Source organism: Bison bison, unplaced genomic scaffold (assembly GCF_000754665.1).
Source record: "Bison bison bison isolate TAMUID 2011002044 unplaced genomic scaffold, Bison_UMD1.0 scf7180017864261, whole genome shotgun sequence".
Lineage (NCBI taxonomy): Eukaryota > Metazoa > Chordata > Mammalia > Artiodactyla > Bovidae > Bison > Bison bison.
In genome coordinates this window covers 1,377,099-1,396,011 of record NW_011494833.1, presented here as the reverse complement: position 1 = coordinate 1,396,011, position 18,913 = coordinate 1,377,099, and the positions used below count along the sequence as shown (strand labels likewise).

Genomic DNA, 18,913 nt, shown 5'->3' with positions numbered 1-18,913 from the left:
GAGGCTTTTAAGTTCCTCTTCACTTTCTGCCATAAGGGTGGTGTCATCTGCATATCTGAGGTTATTGATATTTCTCCCGGCAATCTTGATTCCAGCTTGTGTTTCTTCCAGTCCAGTGTTTCTCATGATGTACTCTGCATATAAGTTAAATAAACAGGGTGACAGTATACAGCCTTGACAAACTCCTTTTCCTATTTGGAACCAGTCTTTTGTTCATGTCCAGTTCTAACTGTTGCTTCCTGACCTGCATACACATTTCTCAAGAGGCAGATCAGGTGTTCTGGTATCCCCATCTCTTTCAGAATTTTCCACAGTTTATTGTGATCCACACAGTCAAAGGCTTTGGCATAGTCAATAAAGCAGAAATAGATGTTTTTTCTGGAACTCTCTTGCTTTTTTGATGATCCAGCGGATGTTGGCAATTTTATCTCTGGTTCTTCTGCCTTTTCTAAAACCAGCTTGAACATCAGGAAGTTCACGGTTCACATATTGCTAAAGCCTGGCTTGGAGAATTTTGAGCATTATGAAAGAAATCAAAGATGACACAAATAGATGGAGAAATATACCATGTTCATGGATCGGAAGAATCAATACAGTGAAAATGAGTATACTATCCAAAGCAATCTATAGATTAAATGCAATCCCTATCAAGCTACCAATGGTATTTTTCACAGAAGTAGAACAAATCATTTCACAATTTGTATGAAAATACAAAAAACATTGAATAGCCAAAACAGTCTTGAGAATGGGACTGGAGGAATCAACCTGCCTGACTTCAGGCTATACTACAAAGCTACAGTCATCAAGACAGCATGGTATTGGCACAAAGACAGAAATATAGATCAAAGAAACAAAATAGAAAGCCCAGAGATAAATCCATGCACCCATGGGCACCTTATCTTTGACAAAGGAGGCAAGAATATACAATGGAGAAAAGACAATCTCTTTAACAAGTGGTGCTGGGAAAACTGGTCAACCACTTGTAAAAGAATGAAACTTCCTAATACCATACACAAAAATAAACTCAAAATGTATTAAAGATCTAAATGTAAGACCAGAAACTATAAAAATCCTAGAGTGAATCATAGGCAAAACATTCTCTGACGTAAATCACAGCAGGATCCTCTATGACCCACCTCCCAGAATAATGGAAATAAAAGCAAAGATAAACAAATGGGACCTAATTAAAATTAAAAGCTTTTGCACAATGAAGGAAACTATAAGCAAAGTGAAAAGACAGCCTTCAGAATGGGAGAAAATAATAGCAAATGAAGCAACTGCCAAAGAATTAATCTCAAAAATATACAAGCAACTCCTGCAGCTCAATTCCAGAAAAATCAACGACTCAATCAAAAAATGGGCCAAAGAACTAAACAGACATTTCTCCAAAGAAGACATACAGATGGCTAACAAACACATGAAAAGATGCTCAACACCACTCATTATCAGATAAATGCAAGCCAAAACCACAATAAGGTACTATCTCACACCAGTCAGAATGGCTGCTATCAAAAAGTCTACAAACAATAAACGCTGGAGAGGGTGCATAGAAAAGGGAACCCTCTTACACTGTTGGTGGGAATGCAAACTAGTACAGCCACTATGGAGAACAGCATGGAGATTCCTTAAAAAACTGGAAATAGAACTGCCATATGACCCAGCAATCCCACTGTTGGGCATACACACTGAGGAAACCAGAATTGAAAGAGACAGGTGTACTCCAATGTTCATCACAGCACTGTTTACAATAGCCAGGACATGGAAGCAACCTAGATGTCCATCAGCAGACGAATGGAAAAGAAAGCTGTGGTACATATACACAATGGAATATTACTCAGCTATTAAAAAGAATGCATTTGAATCCGTTCTAATGAGGTGAGTGAAACTGGAGCCTGTTATACAGAGCAAAGTAAGTCAAAAAGAAAAACACCAATACAGTATACAAAGGCATATATATAGAATTTAAAAAGATGGTAATGATGACCCTATATGCAAGACAGCGAAAGAGACACAGATATAAAGAACAGACTTTTGGACTCTGTGGGAGAAGGCGAGGATGGGATGATTTTAGAGACTAGCATTGAAACATGTATATTATCATATGTGCAACAGATCGCCAGTCCAGTTTTAATGCATGAGACAGGATGCTCAGGGCTGGTGCACTGGGATGACCCTGAGGGATGGGATTGGGGAGGGAACTAGGAGGGAGGTTCAGGATGGGGAACACATGTACACCCATGGCTGATTCATGTGAATGTATGGCAAAAACCTCAACAATATTATAAAGTAATTAGTCTCCAATTAAAATAAATAAATTTAAAAAAATTCCAGAAAAGATTCAAGAAATTCAGGAAAGGGTGGTAGTTGGTAAGAATAACTCCATTCATATATTAATAATTTGTCCCAAGTCTTTCTCCTATTCATAATTTTTGATCGTTGCTGCCATTTTCAGATTTGGAGACTAGTTTTTACTGAAAGGAATATATCAAAAACAATTAGGTTTCCTAGCCCAACTTATGTAGGAGTGTGTAAAATACAAAAATAATCCATGAATTATGCATTATTGAAGCATTTTATTTATTTCAAAAAAATCTTTTGCCCATGCCACACAGCTTATAGTTCCCAGACCAGAGATCGAACCCAGGCCTATGGCAGTGAAAGTACTGTGTCTTAGCTACTGGACCACCAGGGAATTCCCTAGGCATTTTAAAAGGAATAAAATTGTCAAATCTTGTAGTGTGTTGTTAAATTTTGTCTTCTGACTACCTTGCAATTTCAATGATCGGCACTTACACAAGAAAAGAATTTGTTCATCAACTGAGGTCTTTGCTTCCCTCATGGTCCAGCTGGTAAAGAATCCACCTGGAATACAGGAGACCTGGGTTCGATCCCTGGTTCGGGAAGATCCCCTGGATCTACCCACTCCAGTATTCTGGCTTAGAGAATTCCAGGGACTGTATAGTCCAAGGGGTTGCAAAGAGTTGGACACAACTGAGCGACTTTCACGTTCACTTTTCTGTTTGTCATATTACTTTATATTAAACTCATTATTACCTTTCAGAATTTCATACAATTTTAGCACAGGTTTCAGAAGTCCTAGTTTCATGATGACAAAATACCCACTTTTCTCATTAGTGTATTAGTATATACACAAGTCTGAGCTATTTATGTTCATAATAGTGGCTTTTTTAAATTTCTGAAATTGAGTCATTTAAAAATGTAAAATGAAATAAACTGAGTTTTAGCTTTGCTGAACTCTGTCATATCTTTCTTGAATCACATAAAAATGTGAAAATGTTTGAGAACAAAGAAAGAAAAAAAAAAAAGTCTTACATGTTATTGCTCAGTCTCTTTTCCACAGTCAACTTCATGTTTTAACATACAGGTCATGGCTTCACAGCAAGGATTGGTACATTCCTTTAAAACACACACACAATGCAAAAGTGAGTTCAAGCATTTTTTCCCCTATAGACTAGGTGTGCAGAATTCTGGCATATGATGACAATGAAATTTCACTTTTTAAACTAAATTACTCTGCTATACAAATTCGAGTTGAAATGACCAAGGAAATTTAATGACAGAAAAAAAATGCTGAGTAATGAAAACTATCTCTTAAAAGGACAAAAATAGAATAACCCAAGAATTATCCCAAACAAATTCACCTAGATGATATTATATGTAAGTTAATTTGAAATTCAAGGGAGAATATTTCTATTCTCTTCAAACAGCTTGACAATAGAGAAAAAAATTATTTTTAATCTTCAATTCATTTTGCCAAGCCTGCATAATCCTGATAATGAGAACTGGTAATGAATATATACACCATACCATTCTCATTTGTGTGTATAAATGCAAAAACTTGAGTAAAATATTAGCCAAACACTAGCTTATTAATATAATAATTCTCCATTACAAATTCTGCAGAGCCTTTTGTCACCAAAAATGCAAGGCTGTCTCAACAGTACAGAAGTACTGTTGAGAGTACTTTATCCATTATATTAAAAGTATATTAAAAGTATTAAAGTAACATTATCCATTATATTAAAAGACTGAGGGAAGAAAACAACTAATAAAGTAATATTAAAACAACTAATAAAGTAATATTAAAAGTATATTAAAAGTATTAAAGTAACATTATCCATTATATTAAAAGACTGAGGGAAGAAAACAACTAATACTAATGTGATAGGTGGCAAAAATTAGTACAAATTAGGCAAGCATTATTTAATTAACACATATTAGTAAACTATGAACAGTTTTGATCATCATGATAAAGAAAATCTATCTGGTGAATAGTAAAAACACATCCAATAAAGTATAAAGAAAGGATTATTTTTATGTTATTATTATGTAAATTCTGACAAATGCTATGAGACAAAAATATATGAAAGCATAATAATCAGATATATAATAATTATTATCTATAAATAATACTAATAATGTTTTCACTGTTTATATATGATATAATTCTTGAGCTAGAAAAAAAAGAGGATCAATTCTAAAAACATTGAGTTAGTCACTAAGATAGCTGTTTAAGATAATAATAAAATAATGTCAAGAACAGTAACAAATGAGAACCTAAATAAAAAGAAAACATATGTATTAACAGCAAAAAGAAAAAAATTGAAAATATTTAAAAATAAAGTTTCAAAATGTGCAAGAACTGCATGAAGAATTTTTTATTTAACTTCTCTGAAAAACTTCAAAGGCAACTTATCTTTTAAGACAATACTTAATATTGTGAAAATGCCAGTGGCCTTTAGAGTGAATTATTAATTTTACAAATATCAACCAGAATCTCAACTGTATTTGCAGGCAAATTGACAAAAACATAAAAATAAAACCAAGATATTTATGGAAGAATGAACACTCAATAATTACTATGCAAACACCGCAAAAAAAGTCAGTGAAGAAATTTTCCATTACTGATATTAAAGTGTGTTACATAGTTAGAATCATTAAAATGGCATGATGGTTGTTTGATAATATCTAGACAGAAAGAATGATTATTTTTATTAAAAATAATAAAATATCATGTAAGATCCTGGAAAATGAATTTTTCATTAAAGAATTCTATATAAAGTATTTATACCACTTTTTGATAAAAAACAGCTATTTAAAAATTCAGTTGTTCTTAAGTTTGGACTCTCTAGCTCTCTAATTTTATTCATCTACAGAAGAAGAAAATCAGCAAGATACGGAAAGCATATGGGAACTGGATAATATAGTTAAAGAAAATAAGATATTAAACACGGTATAATAGTAGTTTCTCCTCTCCTGTTCTCGTCCTGCTCTCTTGTGTGTGTGTGTGTGTGTGTGTGTGTGTGTATGTACTGAACACACAGCATTTTACCTGTTGAAATTAGAAATGCCAAAGATTGTGAACAATTTCAGTTATCCTCCACTCTAGAAACCATATGGGAATATAAGTAAGAATGAGATAAACATAAATCTAAATTATTGTAAAGCATCAAATCACTTGTAAAATTTCATATCTCATTATAATTAACAGAATATTTACATTATTCTTTGTGAATAATTAAGTTGCACCATGTAAACTTCTAGTATAATTTAATAACTTAAATTTTCTTTTTTGTGTTTTGTTTTCCTTTTTTGATGTACAGGCTTCGTTGCTTCATGGGATCTTCTCAGATCATGGATGGAACCCATGTCTTCTGTATTGACAGGCAAATTCTTTACCACTCAGCCACCAGGGGAGCCCTCAATAAATTTAAATTTCTGAATAAATAAATAGCATAGAATGATTATATGTCTTCCCCATTGTCACAAAGTCTCTTAGAGTAATGGATAAATCTTGGGTTGCAACAGGTTTCACCAATTACTAGCTTTGTATCCTTGGATCTAGTTACTTAGCTTTTCTGAGTTTCACTTCTTTTCTAAATTGGGAAAATAACAAACCTGTTTTGCAGGTTTGTTGTGAGTAATAAAGGAGGCTGTGGTTATAAAAGCATGGAGTATTACTCAGCCATTAAAAAGAATACATTTGGATCAGTTCTAATGAGGTGGGTGAAACTGGAGCCTATTATACAGAGTGAAGTAAGCCAGAAGGAAAAACACCAATACAGTATACTAACGCATATATATGGAATTTAGAAAGATGGTAACAATAACCCTGTGTACGAGACAGCAAAAGAGACACTGATGTATAGAACAGTCTTATGGACTCTGTGGGAGAGGGAGAGGGTGGGAAGATTTGGGAGAATGGCATTGAAACATGTAAAATATCATGTATGAAATGAGATGCCAGTCCAGGTTCGATGCACGATACTGGATGCTTGGGGCTAGTGCACTGGGACGACCCAGAGGGATGGTATGGGGAGGGAGGAGGGAGGAGGGTTCCGGATGGGGAACACATGTATACCTGTGGTGGATTCATTTTGATATTTGGCAAAACTAATACAATTATGTAAAGTTTAAAAATTAAATAAAATTAAAAAAAAAAAGCATTCGGCAGATTGACATGTAAAAAGTCTCTTCAAATCGTAATTCATTTTTTTAGTCTTAAATAGAACGCTTTCTTTTAGAAACCTAGTCTGAGACTGCTAATAAACATTTTATCAGAGATATTTTTTAGGGTACACTGATTTCTCAAAAGGGTTAGATTTTTATCAAGATTAGCCATATGTATAGTAATTATCTTAGATGTTCTATGTTAATCCATCTTCTACAGACTTGTGTGATTTTTCTTTTTCCTCTTTACGTTTTAATTTCTCCTTCTCACACACTGCTTGATGCTGCTGCTGCTAAGTTGCGTCAGTCGTGTCCAACTCTGTGCGACTCCACAGACGGCAGCCCCACAGGCTCCTCTGTCCCTGGGATTCTCCAGGCAAGAATACTGGAGTGGGTTGCCATTCCCTTCTCCAATGCATGAAAGTGAAAAGTGAAAGTGAAGTCGCTCAGTTGTGTCCGACTCTGTGCGACCCCACAGACCGCAGCGCACCCGGCTCCTCCGTTCATGGGATTCTCCAGACAAGAGTACTGGAGTGGGGTGCCATTACCTGCTCCCACTGCTTGATGAAAGACCAATTCTCTCTCAACGGAATTTACTTCTGGATTTTCAATTGTTGCATCTGTGTGTACATACTTAGTCTCTCAGCTGTGTCTTACTCTTGGCGGCCCCATGGACTGTATCCTGCCAGGCTCCTCTCTGTTCATGGGATTTTCCAGGCAAGAATACTGGAGTGGGGTGCCATTTCCTCCTTCAGGGGCTCTTCCAGACCCAGGGATATAACCCACATCTCCTGCATTGGCAGGCAGATTCTTTACCACTGAGCCACACGGGAAACCCCTTTTTAATTGTTATTGTTCAACAAAACAATCAGCTGGGAGTTTATGTGATTTAGAAATTTGACTAATACATTTAAGAAAGTTCATAAGTGACACGTATAGTTAAGGATTTACTTTTTAAAAGAATGTACACTTGCTTTATAATGTGTTAGTTTCTACTGTACAGCAAAGTAGAGTATAGTAGAAACTATATGCTTATGTATATCCCTTCTTTGTTGGATTTCCTTCCCCTTTAGGACACCACAGAGCACTACAGAGTTCCCTGTGCTAGACAGTAGGTTCTCATTAGTTATCTATTTTCTGGAGAAGGATATAGCAACCCACTCCAGTAGTCTTGCCTGGAGAATCCTGTGGATGGAGGAGCCTGGTGAGCTACTGTCCATAGGGTTGCACAGAGTCAGACACGACTGAAGCAACTTAGCATGCATGCATGCATTGGAGAAGGAAATGGCAACCCACTCCAGTATTCTTGCCTGGGGAATCCCAGGGACATAGGAACCTGGTGGGCTGCCATCTATGGGGTCACACAGAGTCGAACACCACTGAAGCGACTTAGCAGCAGCAGCAGCAACAGTTATCTATTTTATACATAATATCAACAGTGTTTATATGTCAGTTCCAATATCCCAGTTCATCCCACACCCCTAGCCTCTAGAATCCATACATCCATTCTCTATGTCTGTGTCTCTATTTCTGCTTTGCAAATAAGTTCATCTGTATCACTTTTCTAGATTCCACATGTAAGCGATACCATATGATATTTTTTTTTCTCTTTCTGACTTACTTCACTCTGTATGACAGTCTCTAGGTTCATCCACATATCTACAAATTGCACAATTTTGTTCCTTTTTGTGGCTGAGTAATATTCCATTATATATATGTACCACATTTTCTTTATTCCTCCACCAATGGACATTTAGGTTGCTTCCACATCCTGGCTATTGTAAATAGGGCTACAATTAATATTATGATGCTTGTATCTTTTTGAATTATGGTTTTCTCCAGATACATGCTCAGGAGTGGGATTGCTGGGGCATATGGTAGCTCTGGGGGCTTCCCAAGTGGTGCTAGTGGTAAAGAACCTGCCTGCCAATGCAGGAGACTAAAAGACATAAGTTCAATCCCTGGGTTGGGAAAATACCCTGAAGAAGGTCATGGCAACCCACTCCAGTACTTTTGCTTGGAGAATTTCATGGACAGAGGAGCCTGGTGGACTATGGTCTATAGGGTCGCAAAGGGTCAGACGCCACTGCAGCAACTTAGCACACACACGTGGTAGTGTATGGTTATATTTTTAAGGAATCTCCATGCTATTCTCGATAGTAACTGTACCAATTTACATTCTCACCATCAGTGTAGGAGGGTTCCCTTTTTTCCCCACATCCTCTTCAGCATTTATTGTTTGTAGATTTTTTAATGATGACCATTCTGAGCGGTGTGAGGTGATACCTCATTATAGTTTTGGTTTGCATTTCTCTAATATCTAGTGATGTTGAGCATCTTTTCATGTATTTTTTGTCCATCTGTATATCTTCTATGGAGAAATGTCTATTAAGGTCTCCTACCTATTTTTAGATTTTTTTCCCCTTTTTTTACACTGAGCTGCATGAACTGTTTGTATCACAAGGGATATTAGTCCCTTGTTACTTGTTTCTTTTGCAAATATTTTTATCCATTCTGAGAGCTGTCTTTTCACCTTAATGATTTACCTCTTTTCATTGAAGTTCTTATACAATCATATAATAAGCGTATCCTGGCTTTTGAAATGCTTTTCAAAAGATGACCAAAGTCAGTACTGAAAACAAATACAAGCCTACTTTTTACTAAGATGCCAAGTTTGTCTTTAGAAAGAACTTCCAAAAGAGCATTTTAAAAGGAAAAAAACAGATAACATTATGAACAGCACAGGGAGCTCAGCCTGGTGATCTGTAATGACCTAGAGGTGTGGGACGTGGTTGGGAGTGGAGGGAGGTGCAAGAGTGAAACGATATATGTATACATATAGCTGATTCACGTTGTGCAGCAGAAACTGACACAACGTTGTAAAGCAATTATACTCTAATCAAAACTAAAAAGAAAGCCACAATAACTCTCTAGTAAAGTTTTTAGACCGCGGATATTTGCATACCTCAGGAGAGCCACAATCACAGTCTTCACCTACTTCCACAAGTTGATTCCCACACACTGGTTTTGTCATATTTTTAGGAACCAACGCTTGCAGTAGGCATCTTGGCTTTTGAGATAACATGTATTTTTTAAAATGTGAGCGACTAACTGTACTGAAATCCTTTGGGAATTTTGAACTGTAAGCAGAAGAAAAATGAGAAATACCATGTTATATACAGTGATAAGTTAACATAAGAATCTAACTTGTCTTACTAGCTCAACAAAAACTCCAAATTTAGTATAAATGAGCCATGTTATATGGGGAATGTGATAGAGCATGAATACTACTCTCATTGGAAAATTCTTTTTCTAGATACCCAGTTGTAGGAGTTGGAAGAATTTCACTTCCTGTGCAGATTCAATTCTGCCCTAAATGGCAGCAGTGATGAGCTTCACCATTTGTTATCATTCACTCATCTCACTATTGAATGCTGAGAGGCAAATGATAATAACAATGAATAGTGAAAGGAAATAACTGTAGACTTAAAGGTTCAATGGGGATATTTAACTTCCTATTTATGAGCACTTACTGCACAAACAGTAAGACATGTTTATTGATTTTTCTATCACAAGTCCTTGCAAAGTGCTTAGAATTATTAAAAGACAACATTAATAACATAAAAATGAATTGATTGGTGACAGGGATTTATAAGGATGTTCTCATCTTAATTATATAAATATTTTTAGAAAAGACTGTTTTAAGCTAAAATTATTTTAAGTTAGATTAACATGATCCGGAGAAGGCAATGGCACCCTACTCCAGTACTCTTGCCTGGAAAATCCCATGGATCGAGGAACCTGGTAGGCTGCAGTCCATGGGGTCGCAAAGAGTCGGACACGACTGCGCGACTTCACTTTCACTTTTCACTTTCATGCATCGGAGAAGGAAATGGCAACCCACTCCAGTGTTCTTGCCTGGAGAATCCCAGGGATGGGGGAGCCTGGTGGGCTGTGGTCTCTGGGGTCGCACAGAGTCGGACACAACTGACGAGACTTAGCAGCAGCAGCAGCAGATTAACATGATCATTATACTTATAAACTCTACCTTGGCATATTTGGAAATCTTAAATAATGAGTTCTGCTAGCTGGTAAATCCTGTATATCAAGAAACTAGAGCATGAATTCATTGGAAACACAGCCATTATATTAAAAAATGTTCATCCAATTATACAGCCTGCATCTGAATTCTTTAAGATTTAAGAATTTTTTTTTTTTCTCTAGAATGACAAGGTCTCACCTTAGATATTTATTCATCACACAACTCCCAGAGGGACACTTGGTGTTATATGGAACATCAGGCATACCAAGGACATGACCCAATTCGTGTGACATCACTCCTACAAGAGAGACACTGTTCTTTCTCTTACCCTGGTGGAAAAAAAAAGAGAGAAATATCTATTATTTGTGATTTTATTCAATTATTTGTTCATTATCATTGATGTTTGGTATTACAAAGAATAATAGTTTCACATGAAAATTATTGAATCATTGAGCTTCTTCCCCTTTCATTGGTTATTGTAAATTATAGACCTTTGAGACAGCTGACAGGACATTGTAAACATTAAAAATGTTTACACTTCAAACATAAAAAATGACATTGTAAACATTTGAAATGATTTGCTATTGGAAATCTAACTGCTAAGCCATTGCTCAATCGATATGGATTATTGATAAACCATGGTTAAATCATGATAATTCCATTATTCATTGTTGTTGTTTAGTTGCTAAGTGGAGTCTGACTCTTTTGTGACTCCATGAACTGTAGCCCTCCAAGCTCCTATGTCTATGACATTTCCCAGTCAAGAATACTGGAGTGGGTTACCATTTCCTTCTCCAATGCATGAAAGTGAAAAGTGAAAGTAAAGTCGCTCAGTCATGTCCAACTCTTAATGACCCCATGGACTGTAGCCCACCAGGCTCCTCCGTCCATGGGATTTTCCAGGCAAGAGTACTGGAGTGGGGTGCCATTGCCTTCTCCGGCCATAGATACTAGCGATGATTAATGTGAAGTTACCTCAGATCCCAGAGGGCACTGGCGATGATTAATTTGAAGATACCTCAGATCCTAGGGGGCACCTGGATTTTGTTTTTGTTCTGATCTTCCTCTTCTAACTCCCTAACACCAACTAAAGAGTGAAACTTCTGGGAGGGTCAATGTAAAGAGATATTCTGTTTCATAATCCAAGGAATCCTCAGTATAGTGATCTACTAATACAGGTTCATTTCTACTTTTATTTACTGACTCAGCAGATATACATTGTGCTTACTCTAAGTAAGACATTGTGCTTGTCTTCATAGAGGTTGTAGAACCTCAGGGATCTATATGTTTACAAACCTCAATAACAGCGACGGATGATGGGGAGCACAAGGAATTCGAGGTCGCCAGTCCTGCCATTCGAGTTTTGAAGCCAACTCCACTGCGTGAAAGTTACGGGTACATTGTCACAATCTGAGTCTTTTGAACCATCAGCTTCCGTCAGCTCTGTCTGAGACTTCCCTAGTTCCCCTACCCTCTTCATATTCATGAGGTCCCAGAAAAGCCACTGCTATTCTATAGCATTAGAATGACCACATATGGTTATCCCACATCCAAGAGTCAATTTTAGTGATCTGACATGGGTCTGCAACAATCCCACAGGTGAGTTGCTAATAATAGAACTTTAGGCTCTCTGATCACTGAACAAGGAGGTAGAACTGAACAGGAATCTCTGCCAAGAAACCTTTGGGATAACTATTTTCTCTGTCAAAATAGACCTGGCCCTGACCAGTGTGTGCTTACCTGAGTAGCTGAGCATGGTCATGGGTCTTCATTTTCCCCAGGTTAGAATAATGCCAGTTCAGAAAGTTTTTAAAGGTGACAGTTGTGCTGGGCACCACCTTTATCTTGTCACTGTTAGACCATATTTCCATACCTACCAAGGACACTTGAATGTCTATGGTATTGTAAATCTGAGGGAAGAACATTTTTCATTATGAAAATGTTTGATATTTCTTTTTCAAAAAAAATTATTGAAGTATAGCTGATTTACAATGTTATGTTAATATCTGCTGTATAGCAAAGTGACTGAGTTTTGTTTGTTTGTTTTCGGTTATACATATATATGTGTGGGCGAGCTTATGCTCCTCAGTTCTCTCTCGTCGCAACAAAGATTTGGAGTGACAGACATTAAAGCCCTTGGCGCGTCACAGCTCTTGGGTCTTGGACAGACCATGTTATAGCTCTTAGACAAATCAGTGTTACAGCTCCGTGTCACAGCTCTATTTTATTTAGAAAATAGCAGGAAAATCCATCCTCTAGGCGTGAAGGCATGTCGACCCAAAGATGGAAGAGAAGAGCAGTGCATGGGGGAGAGAGAGAGAGAGAGAGACCCCCTGCCCTTTGGCTCCTCCTTTTATATGTCCCCCCCCCCCCCGTCCTGGGCCTGCCATATGTAAATTGGGCTAGCCAGGAGTGTTTTTCTACCTGAGGTCCTCACTCTGGTCCTCAGACCTTCCTTTGTTCTATTTTTGTGGGTTTTTCCCTTCCTTATATTTTAGCTACCGCCACTCTGGACTCCTGTTTTCTATTCTAACTACCTAACATATATATGTTCTTTTTCATCCTTTTCCATTATGGTTTATCCTAGAATATTGTATGTAGTTCCCTGTGCTATACAGTAGGAAAGATTTATTTAGTTTTTTTTAGATATTTCACTGATTTCAAGTGATGGATAAATGTATCCCATTTTGAAAACAGAAAACCTAGAAGTTGCCTTTGCTACAGTATACAGTGATTTTACCTTGATGTTAATCCTTGTCTACCAAATTTCCCCAAACTGCTGACCTTAATCCATTGTAATTCTACCAATTCTTATTTGCTTAAAATATAGAAAAGCCCTAAACTCCTATGTGGAAACATATGTTTATGGAACAAATATCTTACCACATTGAGTAGGTTTATCACATCAAACACAAAGCTTCTTATCACAGTTATATTCTCATTATACATCTTATACTGTAAAATACAAAATGCAAAGAGTAATTAAAACCACAAATTAAAGTGAGAAAGCTGATGGGGATTTTATAGTTTAAGAAGACGTACACATTTCAATGTAAATAAATGTTCATTCCACATCTACCTTATATGAGACTTATCTAAGAATCTGTTTCAACAAATTCTATTTCAAATGTAAGAAGTTTTTGGCAAAAGAAAACTTAAGCATTCATATAAAATTTCAATTCAAATTAAGTTGAATAAATCATATTAATTTTAATGTTTTCAAGCCAATTTGATATTTTTAAAATTTGGTTATGAAGCATAAATTCTCATATATTTTAATATATGACTGTAATTAATAAATAATATATAATTTTATATATATTTTATATTTACATTTCATAGTGAGAACTTTAAAAAGATATTAATAACCAACTCTTTATGTTTCTAGTTATTGTGGTTGTTTTACTGTTGCTATCTGTCATTAAGTTTATTTCCCATATCTGAATATTTTGGCAGCAGATGAATTTTAAAAGAGCAGGAATGAATGAAAACTATTTCTGACATGGCAGGTAGAACAGATAAGACAACCACGTGGACAGGCTTCGTATTTTTCATGAGAATAGTTTATTGCTTGTGTCTGCTTGATAAGAAAACTGAAAAGTTGACTTAACTACCCAAGAAGTGCTCATTTCATACTCACAAAGGCATTATCCAGCACCAAAAGCAGATCGATGTATTTCTCACCCTGAAGAAATTCTTCTATCTTTGTGAAGAATGAAAGAACATTGTTAATAATATCTTCAACCTAAGAGATTAAAAAGCTTACAAAAAGATTTATTTATTTTCCTTCAGAGGAAAAGTAAATTGAAGAATAAGTAAATAAGAGTTGGACTTTACTCACACAAGCCATTTCTGGGTATACCAGTATTTCATACATCATTACTGGGTCAGTCGAAATGAATGATGGTAGGAAACTGTACTCACCTCTGGACTTCTGAGTGACCTTGAGGTTCGAATAAGGTCCTGTTTCCTGCCAACATTTCTTACACCACAGGTGTGATTAGCTGGGTTGAGCTCCTCCTGGTTGTATCTGAGTATAGCGTGTTCTTCTCGGCCTGTGCTTTTCAGAGGCTTTATCATATATCTTTGATTGTGATGTGTAAAATAGCCCCTGTGAGACACAGAGGCTCATGTTTCAAGATTCTCTGCCAGAGTCACACCCGCTGACCAGAGTGAAGGTATTCCTCTCCCTCAATACCAAGCTCACACGTAGTTTTCATTCATATGTCTTACAGCTAACTTTTGCTAATTTAAGTTATAATCAGTGTTTGTCAATACAAAAATAGATCCTATTTTAATTACCCAGGGCATCCTGAACAAGAAGTACTAAGATGAAGCTATCCCCCCAAATTTGAAATTTATACCATGAGCTCAGTAAATATTTGTCCATAGTTTATTTTCACATTTAGCAAATATTTCTTGGCAGATCCCAGCGATATAAGGGAGAATGCAGTAAAGGAGTAGATATCTTTCAAAGGATACCTTGCAAAAGAGTAGGTATCTTGTGGATACCAAGAATCCCAAAGAGAAAGATTGATGAGCAGATCAGCCAGAGGAACAAGTTGGAACTAGTAGTAACTTAAAGATTTTCTCTTCTTAGAAGGAAAATTAGTTCAGAAATATATAGTGAAACTGTATGATGAAATATTAGAAAGTTAACACAGCTGGTAAAAAAAACAATTACATCTACAAAAGCATTGTATGATATGAGAAGAGGTTTTTGATGTCATGTGGTATGTCCCATGTTGGACAAAGAATGTGTATTTTATTTTACATTTCAATCATATAAATGATATTTTTGTTTATCTGTATAAAAGATTGAACCCTCTTTGATAATAGTTTGAACTATTATCAAACACTAATAATAGTGATACTCAGAGGTAAACTTTTTGGTGGTTATTTTCTTATTTGTGCTTTCTCACCCTTTACAAATTTTCCCTAACTGGCAAGAATCACCTTTGTAAACAGAAATATCACACAGATACACAAACACACTCATACCCACAAACTTCTAAAAATTATGTTTAATGTGACAACTGCAGGGTAGCATCTTTAAGAAGATAAAACAGATGGTTTCAGGGAACGAAGGGTGGATGGATAATAAATATGAAAGTGAATCCAGATGTCATCATGCTCCCGAATAGAGTACTTGTTTAAAAATTATTAACTCTAACTTTTACTAGAACTGCAGATAATGAGACAACTGCAAGGATGATGCATTATTCTTCACTTTAACCACATAGATTCAGCATTTTATCAATGGAGACAATTTTACCAAAATAGTAAGAAGACATGGTGTCCAGGAAGACTCAATATTATGCAACAAAATAGTGCTTGATGTTTAATATTTTTACAAGTGGTAACTCACCTCAATCCATCACAAGTACTAATGCTGGCAACAGAGTCCTTTTCATTTAGGATGTGTCCTTTATAGTAGCAGTGTTCCTAAGGTTGGGAAAAAAAATTTCTAACTACAAAAATAAATGTATCACAGTTGTGTTGAAAACTCTTATCTTGAATATGTAAGAATGTTCTACAAATAGTGGCTGTGACCAGATTAACTCCCAGAAACAAAAACATGGACAATCTCAGCAGTTTCATGGACCTCTCTATCTATGACTTTGGAAACTCTCCATATTTGGTGGTTGAACTGTCTTTGTGACACTAATTCACACTAAAGAAAAGTTCAGGAAATTTGAACCTAAATGGACTTAGGGCAAGAGTAGACACTGCATTTGAGAAGTAACCATTTGCTTTATGTGGTCTATAGCACTCCCCAAGAACTCTCAGGTTCGAGTGCCAACTTTGGAGAATTTAGTACCTCTATGCAAGCTCCACTATGGCATTACATATCAATAAAATGAGGTATTCATTTTTCTAAATTCTACAGTCCTCAAGAGGCCACACCACCATGTCTGAGACCCTCTGATTTATGGGTCCAACTCATTTTTTAAAAAACTGGAATGTTAGTGGTAGCCCTTTACCAGCCTCGAAAGCCCAAAGAATTTGTCTATAGCTAGAGATTCAGACTGGCTTCCCGGGTGACTCAGTAGTAAAGAATCTGCCTGCCAAGCAGGAAACACAGATTGGATCCCTGGGTTGGGAAGATCCCCTGGAGAAGGAAATGGCATCCCACTCCAGTGTTCTTGCTTGGGAAATCCCATGGACAGAGGAGCTCGGTGGGCTAGAGTCCATGGGGTTGCAAAGAGTCGGACATGACTGAGCGACCAAACCACCACACAGAGATTCAAACATTTTGGCATTTCATATAAGCAAAGTAGGGGATCACTTGTGTAGAACAGTCCCAGAAAGCTAATGAATAAACTCTTGTTCAAAACAAATTGACTTTCCTCAGGGTCTGACATTCCATCTGTGTCTTTCTTGCCTTTACACCTTTTGGATTGTATACATGCACTATTGACAAGATATGTTGAAAATCCTAGCCAAGTTTTAAATTGTGAGAGGAGAAGATTCACAAATCTCTGCCTGGATGCTGTTTGTGGTTATCTGGTCGAGCTCCAGTCTATGAGCTCCTCAGCAGCAGTACAAGCCATCACTGGAAACTTTAAATCTCTTCAGGCTAAACTAGAACAGCTACATTAATTATTGTAATGTATTTTCATCCCTGCGTTTTTAATCTGTAAAATAAAAACTCAGCTGGGTCCAGCTATCACATGCTCTAAATCTAAGAATTTAAGAACAATTTTAGTAGAAATGCGTTTTTAATAAATGGCTGGTATCAGCAGAAAAAAAAATGTTGTCACAATGTCATTAACATTTGCTTGTAGACAAGTTGGAAAAGGTACCACATTAAGATGTCATTGGCCATTCACACTTAAAGTAAAGTCATTCAGTCGTGTCTGACTCTGCAACCCCATGGACTGTAGCCTACTAGGCTCCTCTGTCCATGGGATTTTCCAGGCAAGAGTACTGGAGTGGGTTACCATTTACTCCTCCAGGGGATCTTCCCCATCCAGGGATCGAACCTGGGTCTCCAGCATTGCAGACAGACGTTTTACTGTCTGAGCCACCAGGGAAGCCACACTTAAGTATGAACTAATTTATCAGATACTTTCCCCAAAGGTCAATGTTAGCAAAACTCCAGATGCCCTTGAAATAAGAGAGTAAGAAGGGAACAAAGGACCATTCTGTGGCCAAAATCTTGTTTGTTTTTTTATAGAGACATAGATGTTTGGGACGGGAGAAGGAAATGGCAACCCACTCCAGTACTCTTGCCTGGAAAATCCCATGGGCAGAGGAGCCTGGTAGGCTGCAGTCCATGGGGTTGCTAAGAATTGGACAGGACTGAAGCAACCTAGCAGCAGCAGCAGATGTTTGGGACACCATGGAGGGTGGCTCTGAGAAACATCCTAGCTTGATAATACTCATGACTGAGCCTTTTTTTTAAATTAAATTTATTTATTTTTAATTGAAGGATAATTGCTTTACAGTATTGTATTGGTTTCTGCCAAACATCAACATGAATCCACCATAGATATACATATGACTGAGCCTTTTTATATTCTCTTCCTGTTCTTTTCTTAGCCTTGATTCTCTATGTCTGACACCTACACCTTGGCATCATTTCTATGATGGTGTTTTAACCAGGTAAAAATTTTTATTAACTAAAAATTGATATATCATTGTGATTCTCAGGATAAATGCATTTATCACTACAAAATAGTAAATAGTGGCATAACATTTTGAGTACCTAGGAGAGAATATTTCTAACCTGGTGATAAAATGGTTTAAGGGAAAAATAGATTTTTAGTTGCTTCTTAAAATGCAACACTTGAGGGACTTCCCTGGTGGTCCAGTGGTGAAGAATCTGCCTTGCAATGCAGAGGTTGTGGGTTCACTCCTTGGTCAGGGAACTAAGATCCCACATGCCGAGGGGCAACTAAGCCCGTGCACCACAACTAGAGAGTCCACGCACCACAACGAAATACTGAGCATGATGCAGTGAAGATCCTGTGTGCCACAATAATCCAACACACTCAAATACATGAATGCTAAAAAAAAAAAGTTTAATGCAACACTTGAGAGCCTCCTACTACTCCTATCTTTTAAAAAAGATATAATTCTTTTTTTCACCTGTTGTCTCCTTGGTCATAGATGAGCCCCTTGCTTTCAAGTCCTTTGATTTTTTTTTTAAGTTTACCTTGGACTTACGAATCTCATGATGTAAGCAGCTGATCCAAGTTAAGAGTCCCAGAAAGCATTCAGACCTACCATGTTCTGAGGTCTTGTGGTGATTTCTTCTCCACCGGGTGAGTAATATGTTTCAGTGTAGTCTGGTCCCAGAAGATGCCTGGAGAGAGCAGAAAGTTGAACAATACTCTCATGGTGATAATTAAGGCTAATATCCCTGATTTGATCTTCAGCATTAAAGGAATGATA

General features: G+C 36.8%; 1 protein-coding gene across 1 annotated transcript in view; it reads right to left on the bottom strand.

Annotated features, from left to right (window-relative positions):
• Positions 1–18,913, bottom strand: part of LOC104994589 (disintegrin and metalloproteinase domain-containing protein 28-like) — a 126,520-nt gene that overhangs the window by 3,922 nt on the left and 103,685 nt on the right. The window contains exons 25-34 of the mRNA XM_010848216.1: positions 18,746–18,824; positions 15,882–15,958; positions 14,438–14,624; positions 14,154–14,216; positions 13,397–13,468; positions 12,254–12,423; positions 11,810–11,891; positions 10,712–10,842; positions 9,437–9,611; positions 3,334–3,417 (exon numbers count right to left, since the gene is read on the bottom strand). Of these exons, the coding sequence (XP_010846518.1) occupies positions 3,337–3,417; positions 9,437–9,611; positions 10,712–10,842; positions 11,810–11,891; positions 12,254–12,423; positions 13,397–13,468; positions 14,154–14,216; positions 14,438–14,624; positions 15,882–15,958; positions 18,746–18,824 (1,117 nt within the window). The 3' untranslated portion in view covers positions 3,334–3,336. The remainder of the gene's footprint in view (positions 1–3,333; positions 3,418–9,436; positions 9,612–10,711; positions 10,843–11,809; positions 11,892–12,253; positions 12,424–13,396; positions 13,469–14,153; positions 14,217–14,437; positions 14,625–15,881; positions 15,959–18,745; positions 18,825–18,913) is intronic.